Here is a 15,000-nt window from a genome sequence, read left to right as displayed (position 1 = left end):
GTCCTCTCTCTCCCTGCTTTCTTCTCTCTCCCTCTCTCTCCCTGCTTCCCTCCCTCCCTCACTCTCTCTCTCTCCCTGCTTCACTCCCTCCCTCATTCTCTCTCTCTCCCTGCTTCCCTCCCACCCTCACTCTCTCTCTCTCTCCCTGCTTCCCTCCCTCCCTCCCTCACTCACTCCCTCTCTCTCTCTCCCTGCTTCCCTCCCTCCCTCACCCTCTCTCTTCCTGCTTCCCTCCCTCGCTCTCCCTCTCTCTCCCTGCTTCCCTCCCTCCCTCATTCTCTCTCTCTCCCTGCTTCCCTCCCTCGCTCTCCCTCCCTCTCCCTGCTTCCCTCCCTCCCTCCCTCCCTCCCTCCCCCTCTCTCTTCCTGCTTCCCTCCCTCCCTCCCTCACCTTCTCTCTTCCTGCTTCCCTCCCTCGCTCTCCCTCTCTCTCCATGCTTCCCTCTCTTTCTCTCTCCCTACTTCAATTCTTCACTCACCCTCTCTCTCCTTGCTTCCCTCCCTCCCTCACCCTCTATCTCCTTCCCTCGCTCTCCCTCTCTCTCCCTGCTTCCCTCCCTCGCTCTCCCTCGCTCACCCTCTCTCTCCTTGCTTCCCTCCCTCACTCACTCACTTCCTGCTTCCCTCCCTCGCTCTCCCTCTCTCTCCCTGCTTCCCTCCGTTCCCTTTCCTCCCGGCGCCCAGGATCCCCTAACCGGGTCCTCCCGTTACTTCCTCCAACAACCCGCTCTGCTCAATGTTTTTCCCTCCCCCGACTCATGAAGACCCAAATTGCCCTTGAGAAAGTGGCAGCCATCCCTACTCTGACACGGTTTCTTATTCGTCTGCTTGTGTACTGATTAAACAGTCTTATTCGAAAGCTTTCCTAAGTCGCTAATGTAACCCCCCCACCCCCACCCCCACCCCCCACGCCGGACAATCTGTCCCTGATATAAAAGAGAAAAGGCGCTGCTTCCCTTCGCTTCAACTCTGTAGACAAGGAAAACTAAATTCAAATTCAGCCACACATGGATGGAAAGAAAATTTATACTTGTAAAAGCAGCAAGTTCAATTTGCAATACAGATCAAGCTATCTTAAGAGTCGCACACTTTCAAAACAAATATTTAAATGAGACTTTGGCATGACAAGACATATTGATGTGACATGACACGACAAACTGAAATTAAAAGGACTCGTTTGACATCTAAAAAAAAAATATCTATTGAAACGCCTTTCAAAACTTTCAAATTCAAAGGAAAAGACAACTCCCGAGAGAGCAATGCTTCTAAACGAGCAATCTGTCCCGCAGTGCCTCCAGCCAGCGCTCCGTGAACGCCGTCAGATCAACGTCAAAATCGAGGTTTTTTCGAAGGCAGAGATCGAGAAAGGGAAGATCCGACTATTCCCGCGTCATGCGTTGTTGTTCTTCCGCGGCGAGGAATCGATCCATGCGTGCTGGCTGGTGTTGTGGCACACTTCGGGGGGTTAAGGAGCTGCTCTTCTTCGCAAGCGCCGCTGCTGCTGTTCTCCTCGAGGTGTCCGTCTGCCCGTCCTCCCTGCCCTTCCGGATACAGCTGCATCTCGTTCTGTTCTCAAGGCACGAGAATAAAGTCGATATAATCTGTGATCTAAGGGCATCACCATCGATTCGGCTTGTGCCATGATCAAGCGAAGCGAAATACCTGATCCAAATGAAGGAATGTATCTCTCTTTGCAAACATGTTTCTTTGGCGTTTCCGCACCCTTACCAACTATACCCACATCGGGTATCAGTGAGCAAAAATAATATATAATATATGTTATAACATTTCGTAAATAGCCTAAGCATATCCTTTGAAAGATGACTACAACGTTGCGTCACCTTTTTTTGCGCGGATTACAGCAAAAAACTAACGGGCTTCTGCCCAAGTACAACTTCCTATCCATTGCGGCAATCTCAACCTGGATCCTACACAACGCTAGGTCTATCGCCACCGCATCTAGGCCTACGGCGGGCGGGCTGGTCCCATTCAACAGGGTATTATTCTCCCCGTGTTCTTCCGCATCGACGTGCAGACGAGTATCTCAATCGTCGGGTGACATAATGAAGGAAAGGGGAAGATGAAACGCATAGCATCCAATACGCGCGGATTACAGCAAACACGACAACTGAACGAGTTGGCAATGGCTGAATGAGAGTGCAATTGTCAACCATCGACGCTGGCTGCAGACTAATGCACTGTGTCCTGCACGTGCTGTGTCTGAGTATCAAGGATATATAGGACAAGCACACAATAAGGCCCCAGTCCAGTCTATGCCGCCGCCAAGCAAAAACGTAGCCAACAGGGCCAGGGGAGTGCATGCCGCAGACACGAGTGCATCGACAGCCATTAACAGCAAGCGCCGTGGATGCGTAGAGGGGGCAGGTACGGGCCGGGCCGGGATGGGAAGGGAGGGGGGGTGGGGGAGGTAGTGGCGCTCCAAGGTCGCCTTTGCTTCTAACCAGTGCACAATTGAGAGGAACGTTCTTACTGCGAGCCGTTCTCATGCCACAGCTGCACTGGAGCTTGCTTTGCTCGTCTACCCCTAATTCCCTATCTACACGCACGCACGCATGCACACACGGACGCACGCACGCACTTGCACTCTTTATCTCTCTCTCTCTCTCTCTCTCTCTCTCTCTCTCTCTCTCTCTCTCTCTCTCTCTCTCTCTCTCTCTCTTTCCATTTCTCTCTCTACATCTGTCGTGTCCCCCCTCCAAAGGTAACCCCCAACCCCCACCCCAACCTCCACCCTAACCCTACCCCCCTCCGCCCAGCACACGCCCCGACTACGCTGCCGCAGTTAGGGTAACACGCCCTCTCGCTGCGTTGGTGTACTCCGGCCGCCGCACGCGAGAGCTGCACGGAGACGAGGTGGGGGAGGGGAAGGCCAGTGGGGGAGAGAGAGAGGTGGGAGGGGGAGGAGAGGAGGAGGGGGGGAGAGGAGGAGAGGAAGGGCAGAGGGGAAGAGGAAGGGCAGAGGGGACGAGGGAGGAGAGGAGAGGAGAGGAGAGGAGAGGAGAGGAGAGGAGAGGAGAGGAGAGGAGAGGAGAGGAGAGGAGAGGAGAGGAGAGGAGAGGAGAGGAGAGGAGAGGAGAGGAGAGGAGAGGAGAGGAGAGGAGAGGAGAGGAGAGGAGAGGAGAGGAGAGGAGAGGATAGGGGTAGAGGAGGAGAAGGGGGGGGAGTAGTCGTGTTGGTATCGTGCATACTTGAGACTTTGGCAACAGTGCACCACGCTGTCATCCCGAGCCGCCGAAGAGACGCGCCGCAGACACCGCCGCCACCACTGTACCACACGGCGGGCGCTGGCGGGAGGCCCGGCAGCCGACTCGCTCTCCCCCGTGGCTGCTGCGACTACATGCACGCGGGACGCTCGCCTCTCGCCGTTTTCCGCTCGCCCTTGCAGCCGGGACTCGCACGCGTTCCACTGTACATATACTACGTCCCTGAGAAGGTGACAGACGGAACCGAGAAACCTAACTCCTATGGCTCTGCACCTCTCTCTCTCTCTCTCACTCTCTCTCTCTCTCTCTCTCTCTCTCTCTCTCTCTCTCTCTCTCTCTCTCTCTCTCTCTCTCTCTCTCTCTCTCTATTTGTTTGATGAATGAAACAAAAAAAACCTCTCACTCTCACACTCACACTCACACTCACACTCACACTCACACTCACACTCACACTCACACTCACACTCACACTCACACTCACACTCACACTCACACTCACACTCACTCTCACTCTCACTCTCACTCTCACTCTCACTCTCACTCTCACTCTCACACTCACACTCACACTCACACTCACACTCACTCTCACTCTCACTCTCACTCTCACTCTCACTCTCACACACTCACTTTCAAGGGGGAGGAGGAGGAGGCGGAGGGAAAAAGAACAAGGACTGCCCAGGCACCCAATTACCATTCTTCAGCTCCAAATCGATCGGTGCTAAATACCACTGGCGCGCCGACGTACTACTCCCATGCCCTAATTGTCATTCGGCGTATTTTGCGCTCAGATCCTCAAGGCTGGAAGGCCGTCCTCCGTCCTCCGTCCTCCGTTCTCCGTTCTCCTTCCCGTTCTCGATTCTCCCTTCACCCTTCTTCTGTCCCTCTTTTCCTTCCTTCTCATTCTCTTCCTTCTTCCTTCTTCCTTCATCCTCCTTCTCTTCCTGTTCCTTCTCCGTCTCTTCCTGCTCCTTCTCCTTCTCTTCCTGCTCATTCTCCTTCTCCTTTTCCTCCTTCACTTCCTTTTCCTTCTCTTTCTTCTCTTTCTCTTTCCCTTCCTTCTCCTTCTCCTTCTCCTCCTTCACTTCCTTCTCCTTCTCTTTCTTCTCTTTCCCTTCCTTCTCCTTCTCTTCCTCCTCCTTCACTTTTTTCTCCTTCACTTTTTTCTCCTCTTTTTTTTCAGCCAGTCAATCAACCAGCCATCCACCCAACCACCCAGTCGGCCAGGCCGCCCGTCCCTCAAGGAAGTGAGTACTTGTTGCCGTCCCTCATGCCCGCTGGGGGGGGGGGGGATGAGATACGGCGCCCACGGTCTTTGATCCGTCCTGACCCTTCTCCGTCATGGGTTAAAATCGTGGGCGGGTGACGATACGGCGTGCACACCACTCTACTGCACTGCGGCGCAACAGCGATAGAAATAAGTTATACTTCAACGAACTGAACTGCAATGTAGTAGGCGTTAGTGCGCCGCGTTACTACAAGGTGTGCTAGGGGGCGGGGGCGGGGGCGGGGGCGTGGGCAGAGGGGGGGGGTCTTGTTTTTTCGCGCGCGGCCGAAGAAAACGGGTGCGTTCGTCGCCTGGGGTTGGGAATGGGGGAGGGATCCGGGATTCGGAATCAGGAATTGAGAATTAAGGAGTCAGAAGTGGGAGGGAAGTTCGGAGAGGAATTATGGGAATTGGAATTAGGGGTCAGTCAGGAGTTGGGAGGGATTTAGGGGTTCATGGGACGAGGAATTATGAATCAGGAATTGAGAATTAGGGGTCAGGAGTTGGGAGGGATTTAGGGGTTCATGGGACGAGGAATTATGAATCAGGAATTGAGAATTAGGGGTCAGGAGTTGGGAGGGATTTAGGGGTTCATGGGACGAGGAATTATGAATCAGGAATTGAGAATTAGGGGTCAGGACATGGGGGGTGTAGGGATTCAAAATGAAGAAATTAGGGACTCGAGGTTAGGGAAGCGTACGAAGGCGTGTGTACGTGTGTCATTATTTCACACACTCTCACCACCGCTTTCCGCCCCCTTGACCCCCCACACCTTACTGAACACAGCTGCAGGCGGACAGCTCTCCTCTCTCGGGGAATCAACGTCGGTGATCAGGGAGGAGGAGGGAGAGGGGCAGGGAGAGGGGCAGGGAGAGGGAGAGGGAGAGGGAGAGGGGCAGGGAGAAGAAGGACAGGGAGAGCGAGAGAGAGGGAGGGAGAAGGAGAGGGAGAGAGAGGAGGAAGGAGAGAGAAGGAGAGAGAAGGAGAGAGGGAGGGAGGGAGGGAGAGAGAGGGAGAAGGAGGGAGGGAGGGAGAGAGAGAGAGAGAGAGAGAGAGAGAGAGAGAGAGAGAGAGAGAGAGAGAGAGAGAGAGAGAGAGAGAGAGAGAGAGAGAGAGAGAGAGAGAGAGATTCATTAAATAAGTAGACGCAAAAAGAGCTCCCAAATGTAAACTTTTCCGAGATGCCGCGCGATCCACATCATCAACCCGAAACTCTACTCTCATTCCGACATTCTAAACCAGCATCACTATGAGCCACCTATTGGCAAGTATCAAATCAAAAGGAGTGGATTCTCTCCCTCTCTCCTTCCTTCTCCCTCTCCCTCTCCCTCTCCCTCTCCCCTCTCCCTCTCCCTCTCCCTACCGCCCGCATCCGCCTTCCTTTGAGCCACCCCTGAGCCTCCCCTGAGCGCAATGTTTGTGTCAGAAAGTTCATCGAAGCTTGAACGGTCACGACTCTCAGAGGCCGTCCTAAGGGTCGCCTTCTGGGAGGACTTTGCCTCGCCTCCCTGACGTCTTCTTGTCCCATGAGGAACGCAAACTGCTGGGCACTGAGCTGGGTTAATCTTTGATGTTTTGCTTTGCTCACTTCAAAAGCCGCTCAATAAGTAGGGGTGTTACGAGCCACAAATAAAATGGGTAGACATCCGATAGGTATTCGTCAAGGGCGTTAAACACTAATAAAAAGCGTTCGGATGTAGACGCTGGGCGCTACCGTACCTGATGCACTTTAAGCGACAAGCGGCTACTGAATATTTTGTCATATTGGCGCCACTGCTGCGTCACGTATGCTACAAATGACAACCGAAAAACAACACAAAATCCGAATCATATACCTTGGTGTGTTGTACGGGTGCCTAGCCAATCTCGCACTCGGGCTGGCTCGACAACAGATTCCTCTCTCCCTCTCTCTCTCTCTCTCTCCCTCACACGCACACATCCTGCTGTTGGATGTGTTGTAATTGCGGTATCTTGGGGGTTTGCCGGAGGTGGTGTGTGGGAGGGAGGGGGAGTGGACGTGGGAGAGTGCGAGGGGCGTAGTTCTGACGTGTGTGGGGCGTGTGGGGCGTGTTGGGCACGTGGGAGTCGTCCCCGCGTGATGCTGGCCACACTGAGCGGCAAACCAAATACCGTCAAAGAAATAGGACAGTTAGGAAGATGTGTGTTAGCAGTAGAGCAAGCGACCCACAGCGACGCGTTTGTAGGATGACAAATGGCAATTAATCAAATATACGTATGGGCGGAGTCTGCCCCCGACCCCCCTCGGCCGCAAGGCATGCTTACGCGTTTACCCTCGCTTTGATCAAAGCCCCCATGGATCATCCACGTGAACAGAGCCAAGAGGCTAAGCCTAACTTGTTTACCAAGACGTGGGCGGCAATAGAAGGCTTTGGACGTGAAAAGGCCTTTTATACAACGCCACCCCCATGACCCGAGTCTTCTCCGAGCCTTCACACACGCACAGGCATTTGACCCCCTCTCTCTCTCCCCAAGCAAGTGTCCGCGTGTCCAAACCTCTTTCCATCTGGACATCATGCATGACCTGGAAGTCGCGGCTTTCCCTTACCAATCCACGACTCGAAACTTTTCCACATCCCCCCCCCCCCCAATGAAAAAAAAAAGTAAATAAAATAAAAACCATGGCGCGTCCTTCCACGACCGAATGCCCATGACACCGACATCCGCATAAATAACATCTGGGACACGAGATCACAGCGGCCAGCGCCCCTTCGCCGCCCATGCCTCGGCGCACTCGTCCCCCTCGCGAACACATATCCCTCCGGAGCACCAGCATACAGCCAGGGATCACAAGGAACGCGCAAACAAACCTCGGGAGGATCTTCCTGGAAACAAGTGGGAGGGGAGGGGAGGGGAGGAGGAAGAGAGGAGAAGGAGGAGAGCAGAAGGAGGAGAGGAGGAGGAGAGGAGGAGGAAGAGGAGGAGGAGGAGGAGGAGGAGGAGGAGGAGGAGGAGAGGAGGAGGAGAGGAGGAGGAGAGGAGGAGGAGAGGAGGAGGAGGAGAGTTGGAGGGGGAGGGCAAAGGAGAGTTGGAGGGGGAGGGCAAAGGAGAGTTGGAGGGGGAGGGCAAAGGAGAGTTGGAGGGGGAGGGCAAAGGAGAGTTGGAGGGGGAGGGCAAAGGAGAGTGGGAGGGGGAGGGCAAAGGAGAGTGGGAGGGGGAGGGAAAAGGAGGAGGGAGGGGGAGGGCAAAGGAGAGTTGGAGGGGGAGGGAAAAGGAGAGTGGGAGGGGGAGGGAAAAGGAGAGTGGGAGGGGGAGGGAAAAGGAGAGTGGGAGGGGGAGGGAAAAGGAGAGTGGGAGGGGGAGGGAAAAGGAGACTTCGAAAGGATAGGGCGAGGGGGCGTATAGAAAAATTCGAAGGGACGGGGTGGGGGGGGGGGGGCTGGGCACACCAAGAAGGTGCAGGGTGGGAGATGATGGGGAGGGGGAAGAAAACGCAAAAGACTCGTGTCCCTGGGCATGACGTGTGACAGCTACAAGCATCCTGACGGAGAGGGGAGGGGGAGAGAGGTAGGGGTGAGGGAGGTAGGAGGTAGGGGGTAGGGATAGGAGTAGGGGAAGGGGAAGGGAAAGGGAAAGGGAAAGGGAAAGGGAAAGGGGAAGGGAAAGGGAAAGGGAAAGGGAAAGGGAAAGGGAAAGGGAAAGGGAAAGGGAAAGGGAAAGGGAAAGGGAAAGGGAAAGGGAAAAGGAAAGGGAAAGGGAAAGGGAAAGGGGTAAGGGTAGGGGTAGGGGTAAGGGTAGGAATAAGATTAAGGGAGGGGAGGGGGACGTGACGGCGAGAGCGGGTACCCGAGACCTTACACAAACACGACATCCAACCTCCGTCACCTCTTCAACAACACATATGTTTGTTTGCTGTGCCAGTTTCTCCGCGTGTGGGTGCGAACATGTGCGCGTGCGGGGTGATGAGGACACACTCGGCCCGTGCGTTCGTCCCCCTCTTTGCAGCTTCGATGGGGAGGGGAGGGGAGGGGAGGGGAGGGGAGGGGAGAGAAGGGAAGGGGAGGGGAGGGGGCTCGAAACACAAATGCAGTGAGAGGGAAACGGAGACGGAGAGGAAGGGAGGAAGGAGGAAGGAGGAAGGAGGGTGAGGGGATAGGAAGAGGGAGAGAGGAAAAAAGAGAAGAGGGATGCTTGGATGGGAGGTACAAACAAAAGAACGAATAAATGCAATTACGGACTTCAGAACAACCGAACGAGTGAAGGAACCAACCACCTAGCAAGCCAGCCAGCCTGCTAGCCAGTCAATCAACAACCCAACCAATTAAAAACCAACCACAGAACGAACCAACGAACAAACCAATTAAAAAAATGAAAAAAAAAAACAATGAACCACCCAACCAATCAATGAAAAAAACAACCAACCAGCGAACCACCCAACAAATCACACAAAAAAAAACGAATTAGAAAAAAAAACTAACCAACCAACCGACCACCCATCTGATTTTTTAAATAACCACCTAGCCAACCAACCATCTAATTAAAAAAAATCAACCATCAACCAACGGAACAACGAGCCAACCAACCATCAACCACCCAACCAACCGACCATCAACCCACCGACCCAAACAACGGCCGAGCGAACGAGCGGCGGGGAAAAAGGGTGAGGAAAGGGTGGCGTTCACAGAAGACGCAAGGGGATCTCCCGGCCCGCGGAAGCTGTCGCTATAGTAACGCCACGACCCTGCTATCATGTGTAAGAAGCGGACACTCTGTCGCCTCCTCCTCCTTGTCTCCGCCGCACCCCCTCCTCGCACACCCACCCGCCCACCTGCCCACCTTCCCCACCCACCTACACATCCGCCCACCCTCCACAACCACCTATCTCTCTTCTCCACAAACCGAATCAACCAACCACCCACCCACCCATCTTTCCTTTTGTCCTTCCCGCTTCAAAGTCATTGCCTTGGGTTTTCAAACACACAATATCCAATCGCAACGCATCATTGCAACCGTTGCTAACCTAACCTAACCTAACCTAACCTAACCTAACCTAACCTAACCTAACCTAACCTAACCTAACCTAACCTAACCTAACCTAACCTAACCTAACCTAACCTAACCTAACCTAACCTAACCTAACCTAACCTAACCTAACCTAACCCCCCACCCACACAAAACATTTTTTCTTTTTTTAATCCCTTTCCTCATCCTATTCCACTCTTTGTATTCTTTCCCGCAATGACTTTCGAATTAGGGGGGGAGGGGGAGGGGTAGGGGTAGGAATCAAGAACTCCCTTTTTTATTCATCTACTTTTTTTCTTTTTTTTTCCTTACCGCCAGACTCGCCGCCGCCCCAAAAGCAAGATCGACAGCTGACGAATGGAGAGCCGCTACCCGACCTCCAAACACGTACGCTCACAAAACACGAACGATTGCCATACCCTAGTACCTATCATCCTATCATATCGTATCCTATCCTGTCCTAGTCTATCCTATCCTATCCTAATCTGCCGTATCCTATCCTAATCTACCCTATCATATCCTATTCTAACCACTAACACTCCCTGCCACCAACAAAACCAAATATTACAAACTGAAAACAACTAAAAATCCTCTCCTCCTTCCTTCGCCAGCCACGCCCTCACTAAAGCACCGTACCTATTCTTCTCCAGCAGAATCTCGCCCCGAAACACCCAACCACCCACTCCACAATCTTCCTAACCCCCCCCCCACACACACGCACATACACATACACATGTACACATATACATACACGCATATATACATACATACACATACATACACATACACATATATACACACGGCAGATAAACCCACTACAAACATTTTATCAACACGGAAGTGTTTTGCAAGTCGCACGCACGCACGCACGCAAACGCACGCACGCAAGCACACACACACACACACACACACACACACACACACACACACACACACACACACACACACACACACACACACACACACACACACACACACACACACACACATATATATATAATATACACGTCGGGCTACCCACGCCCACGCAGAAGAAGGGCCGGTAACATAAACATACCTTATCGCCATCCCGTACTCTCGCGACCTTCTGGGGTACGAATTGGACGCAATAGGGCATCTCCTGAAGCCGTAAACGCGATCTGAGATTTCCTTCAGTTCGTGTCGAGGGATTGGAGTTTCAGTAATGACAATGACAATTGCAAGCAATGATTTGATGATGATGATGATGATGATGATGATGATGATGATGATGATGATGATGATGATGATGATGATGATGATGATGATGATGATGATGATGATGATGATGATGACAATAACAACAACAATAATAATAAAGTAGTAGTAATAACAACAATAATAATAAAATAATAATAAAAAATAATTATAATACACACCACAAAGACAAATACAAAAATAGATATCTAACTATACGCACACGGCACACAAACACACATACACCAACAAACATACGCGAAAAAAATGCACTTCAATCACACTCATATTGTGATTGAAGAGAGAGAGAGAGAGAGAGAGAGAGAGAGAGAGAGAGAGAGAGAGAGAGAGAGAGAGAGAGAGAGAGAGAGAGAGAGAGAGAGAGAGAGAGAGAGAGAGAAAGAGAGCAAGAAAGAAAGAGAGCAAGAAAGAAAGAGAGCAAGAAAGAAAGAGAGCAAGAAAGAAAGAGAGCAAGAAAGAAAGAGAGCAAGAAAGAAAGAGAGCAAGAAAGAAAGAGAGCAAGAAAGAAAGAAAGAAAGAAAGAAAGAAAGAAAGAAAGAAAGAAAGAAAGAAGAAGAAAAAGAAAGAAAGAAAGAAGAAGAAAGGAAAGGAAAGGAAAGAAGAAGGAAGGAAGGAAGGAAGGAAGAGGAAGAAAGAAAAAGAAAGAAAGAAAGAAAGAAAGAAAGAAAGAAAGAAAGAAAGAAAGAAAGAATATGAGTGTGATTGAAGTGCACCCTCCCCCCCTCCCACCGCCTCCCACACCCCAACCAACCCCCAACCATTCAAATACATCCACAACGAACATGAAATAGCAAGCACTTACCAGCCTTATGAACAAACCCAAGGAACACGCGATACATACCTGCGGAAACAAACAAAGAAAAATAACATCATTAGTGAACTGTGGCAGGGAGGGTCCCAGCAGCAGCAGACACGGGGGTAGCTTTAGCCCCCCCCCCCCGCCCCCCCCCCCCCCCCCCCCCCCCCCCCCCCACCCCCCCCCCCCCCCCCCCCCCCCCCCCCCCCCCCCCCCCCCCCCCCCCCCCCCCCCCCCCCCCCCCGCGCGTGCTATTGCAATATAACCGAGAGGCGGCAACAGCTAAACGAGAAGTGTTAGTAATGAAAGTTTTTTTTTTATCATTTTCTTTTTATATTTACTTTTTTTCAAAGTCTAAAAGCTGCTTCAAGATTTGAGATTAGTCGTAAACAATGGGGCAAGAAAACCACTGCCATGTAGACGAACATACTGGAGGGGAGAGAAGGGGATAAAGGGGAGGGAAGGGAGGGGGTAGAGAGGAGGGGGGAGAGGGGATAGAGAGGAGAGGGGATAGAGAGGAGAGGAGAGAAGGGATAGAGAGGAGAGGAGAGGGGATAGAGAGGAGAGGAGAGGAGAGGAGAGGGGATAGAGAGAAGAGAAGAGAAGAGAAGAGAAGAGAAGAGAAGAGAAGAGAAGAGAGAAGAGGAGAGAAGTGGAAAGGGAAAGGGGAGGGGAGGGGAGGGAGGGGGGGAAGAGAGAGGAGAGAAGGGAAGGAGTGTATGAAAGGGAGGGGGAAGGAGGAGGAGAATATGGAGAGGAGCACAAGGGCCAAGAACTAGATAAGAACAAACTTACGGATGAGGGAGGATGACTTAGCATGTCTCTTAATACAAGACGTGCAGATTTCTTCCATCCCTCTTCCATCCTTCCCCATCACTAACGGAAATAAGAGCAAAAAATACAATAACAACAATAATTATATTCACTATACTACTACGACTAACCACAAAAACAATTGCTACTACTACCAACTACTACAACTACAACTACAACTACAACTACAACTACAACTACAACTACAACTACAACTACAACTACAACTACAACTACAACAACTACAACTACACTACAACCATCAATATTACTATTACCATCATCATCATTACAAAGCAACACCTATTTAGCCCGGGCTTATTTTAGCCTAACTTATCCTACTGAATAATTATATTCATATCATCGAACATATCATCGGCTCGGTCATTGTGGTTGTTGATGATGATGATGATGATGAAGATGCCCATACCCTGGATAATAAAACCCTCCTCCTAGTTATCAAGGTCCTCCTCATTGCGACATCTGCAACAATCTGCATTTATTTGGCCCACCCTGTTTCGCAACGTCTGACGTCATTTCTAAATTTCCTGATCGTAGCGATTTCCCTAAAGGCTGCAGTGGACCGGTCAAGACAGGAGTCGCCGGGGGAGCGAGCAAGAAAGCAAGCAAGCAGGCAAATAAGAAAGAAAGCAAGCATCCTAACATCCTGGGTCTGCTTTTCGACTACATTTGGCCTGTATTTGGGGACTGTATTTGGACTGCTCCAGCCTGGATACAGCGCGGGTTTCACTGAGGTTGCAGAGAATTCCCGCGAGGTTTGGAGGGAGAGAGAGGGGGGGGGGCTGGTTCCTGTCGTCATCTGCTCAAACAACCCATATTTGCTGTAGACGAAGGAGCGAAGGAGCGAAGGAGCAATACTCGCCAGAAGTGCCACGAATGCCCTCCCTCCCTTCAGATGGCGCTGAAGACGACGAGCAGAAGCAGGCTTTCTCAGAACACGCTCCCCCTCCCCCCTCCCCCCGCCACCATTCGACGTTGCAAATACGACGACCATGAGCAGGAGCAGTAGCAGTAGCAGGAGCAGGTGTAGGAGTAGCAGGAGCAGGTGTAGGAGTAGCAGGAGCAGGTGTAGGAGTAGCAGGAGTGGGAACAGCAGCAGGAGTAAGAGCTGCAGGAGTAGGAGTTGAAGTAGGAGTAGGAGTAGGAGTAGGAGCAGCAACGGGAGCTGAAGTAATAGGAGCAGTAGGAGCAGGAGCAGTAGGAGCAGGCTTTCTCAGAATTCCTTTCTGAGAGCAGCGGGTGCATGAGCAGTAGGAGCAGTAGGAGCAGGAGCAGTAGGAGCAGGCTTTCTCAGAATTCCTTTCTGAGAGCAGCGGGTGCATGAGCAGTAGGAGCAGCGGGAGTAGGAGTAGCAGGAGTGGGAGCAGGCTTTCTCAAAATTCCTTTTCGACGAAGTCTCAAGACGCCAAGCAGGATTAAGAACCGGAGCAAGTCTTCTCAACACAAAAGCTGTGGCCTGTCTTCGTATATATATTTTTCCCTCTCCCTAACCTTGCACTATGATCAATGAGACACTTGACTTTCTTTGTGATGTTTGCTTCTTTGCTTGCTTGTCATCTTCGCAACATTAATAATTGACAAGCGTTTGACAAATTCATCCTATTTCGAATGTTCTTTTACGAGGGTGGGAGTTATGGGGAAGAGAGGTGGAGAGGGGAAAGGAGGGGGAAGGGGAGAGGGAATGGAAGGGGAGGGGGAGGGGGAAAGGAAGGGGAAGAGGAGGGGGAAGGGAGGGGAAGGGGAAGGGGAAGGGGAAGGGGAGAGGGAATGGAAGGGGAAGGGGAGGGGAAGAGGAAGGGGAAGGGGAGGGGGAAAGGAAGGGGAAGGGGAGGGGGGAAGGAAGGGGAAGGGAGGGGGGAAGGAAGGGGAAGGGGAGGGGGGAAGGAAGGGGAAGGGGAGGGGGAAAGAAGGGGAAGGGGAGGGGGAAAGGAAGAGAAAGGGGAGAGGGAATGGAAGGGGAGGGGGAGAGGGAATGGAAGGGGAGGGGGAAAGGAAGAGAAGGGGAGGGAAGGGGAGGGGAATGGAAGGGGAGGGGAAGGGGAAGGGGAAGGGGAAGGGGAGGGGGGATGGAAGGGGAAGGGGAGGGGAAGAGGAAGGGGAAGGGGAGGGGAAAGGAAAGGGAAGAGGATGGGGAAATGAAGGGGAAGGGGAGAGGGAATGGAAGGGGAAGAAGGGAAGGAGAGGGATGGGGAAGGGGAAGAAAAAGGGATAGGGGACGGGGAAGGGGAAGGGGGAGGGGAAAAGAGAGGGAAGGGGAGGACGAAGGAAGGGGAGGAAGAGGAAAGAAGAGGAAGAGGAAAGGGGAGGAAGAGGAAAGGGGAGGAAGAGGAAAGGGGGGGGGGAGAACGAAGAGGAGGAAGAAGGAAGGGGAGGAAGAGGGAAGGGGAGGAAGACAGTAGGGGAGGAAGACAATAGGGGAGGAAGAGAGAAATGGAGGAAGTGAGAAGGGGAGGGAGAGGAGGAGGAGGAAGAAGAGAGAGAGAGAGAGAGAGAGAGAGAGAGAGAGAGAGAGAGAGAGAGAGAGAGAGAGAGAGAGAGAGAGAGAGAGAGAGAGAGAGAGGAGAGAGAGAGAGGAGGGAGAGAGAGAGAGAGGAGGAGAGGGAGAGAGAGAGGGAGAGAGAGAGAGGGGGAGAGAGAGAGAGGAGAAGGAGGAGAGAGAGAGAGGAG

At 52.3% G+C, this 15,000-nt stretch overlaps 1 protein-coding gene across 23 annotated transcripts in view; it reads right to left on the bottom strand.

The window, feature by feature from the left end:
• Positions 1–15,000, bottom strand: part of chico (insulin receptor substrate 1 chico) — a 131,768-nt gene that overhangs the window by 35,259 nt on the left and 81,509 nt on the right. For 16 of the 23 annotated variants that reach the window (XM_043008227.2, XM_043008240.2, XM_043008233.2 and 13 more), the window contains one exon: positions 11,506–11,544. The exons of 6 other annotated variants lie outside the window; for them this stretch is intronic. In XM_043008227.2, the coding sequence (XP_042864161.1) occupies positions 11,506–11,544 (39 nt within the window). Of the gene's footprint in view, positions 1–11,505; positions 11,545–12,294; positions 12,334–15,000 lie in introns of those variants that run through there. One more of the 23 variants, XM_043008239.2, reaches the window with a different exon arrangement.

Source organism: Penaeus japonicus, unplaced genomic scaffold (genome assembly GCF_977035675.1).
Source record: "Penaeus japonicus unplaced genomic scaffold, GWHDUDI00000001_assembly GWHDUDI00000009, whole genome shotgun sequence".
Taxonomy (NCBI): Eukaryota; Metazoa; Arthropoda; class Malacostraca; order Decapoda; family Penaeidae; genus Penaeus; species Penaeus japonicus.
Note: the sequence above shows the minus strand (reverse complement) of the source record. Positions and strands in the feature narration are given on the sequence as shown.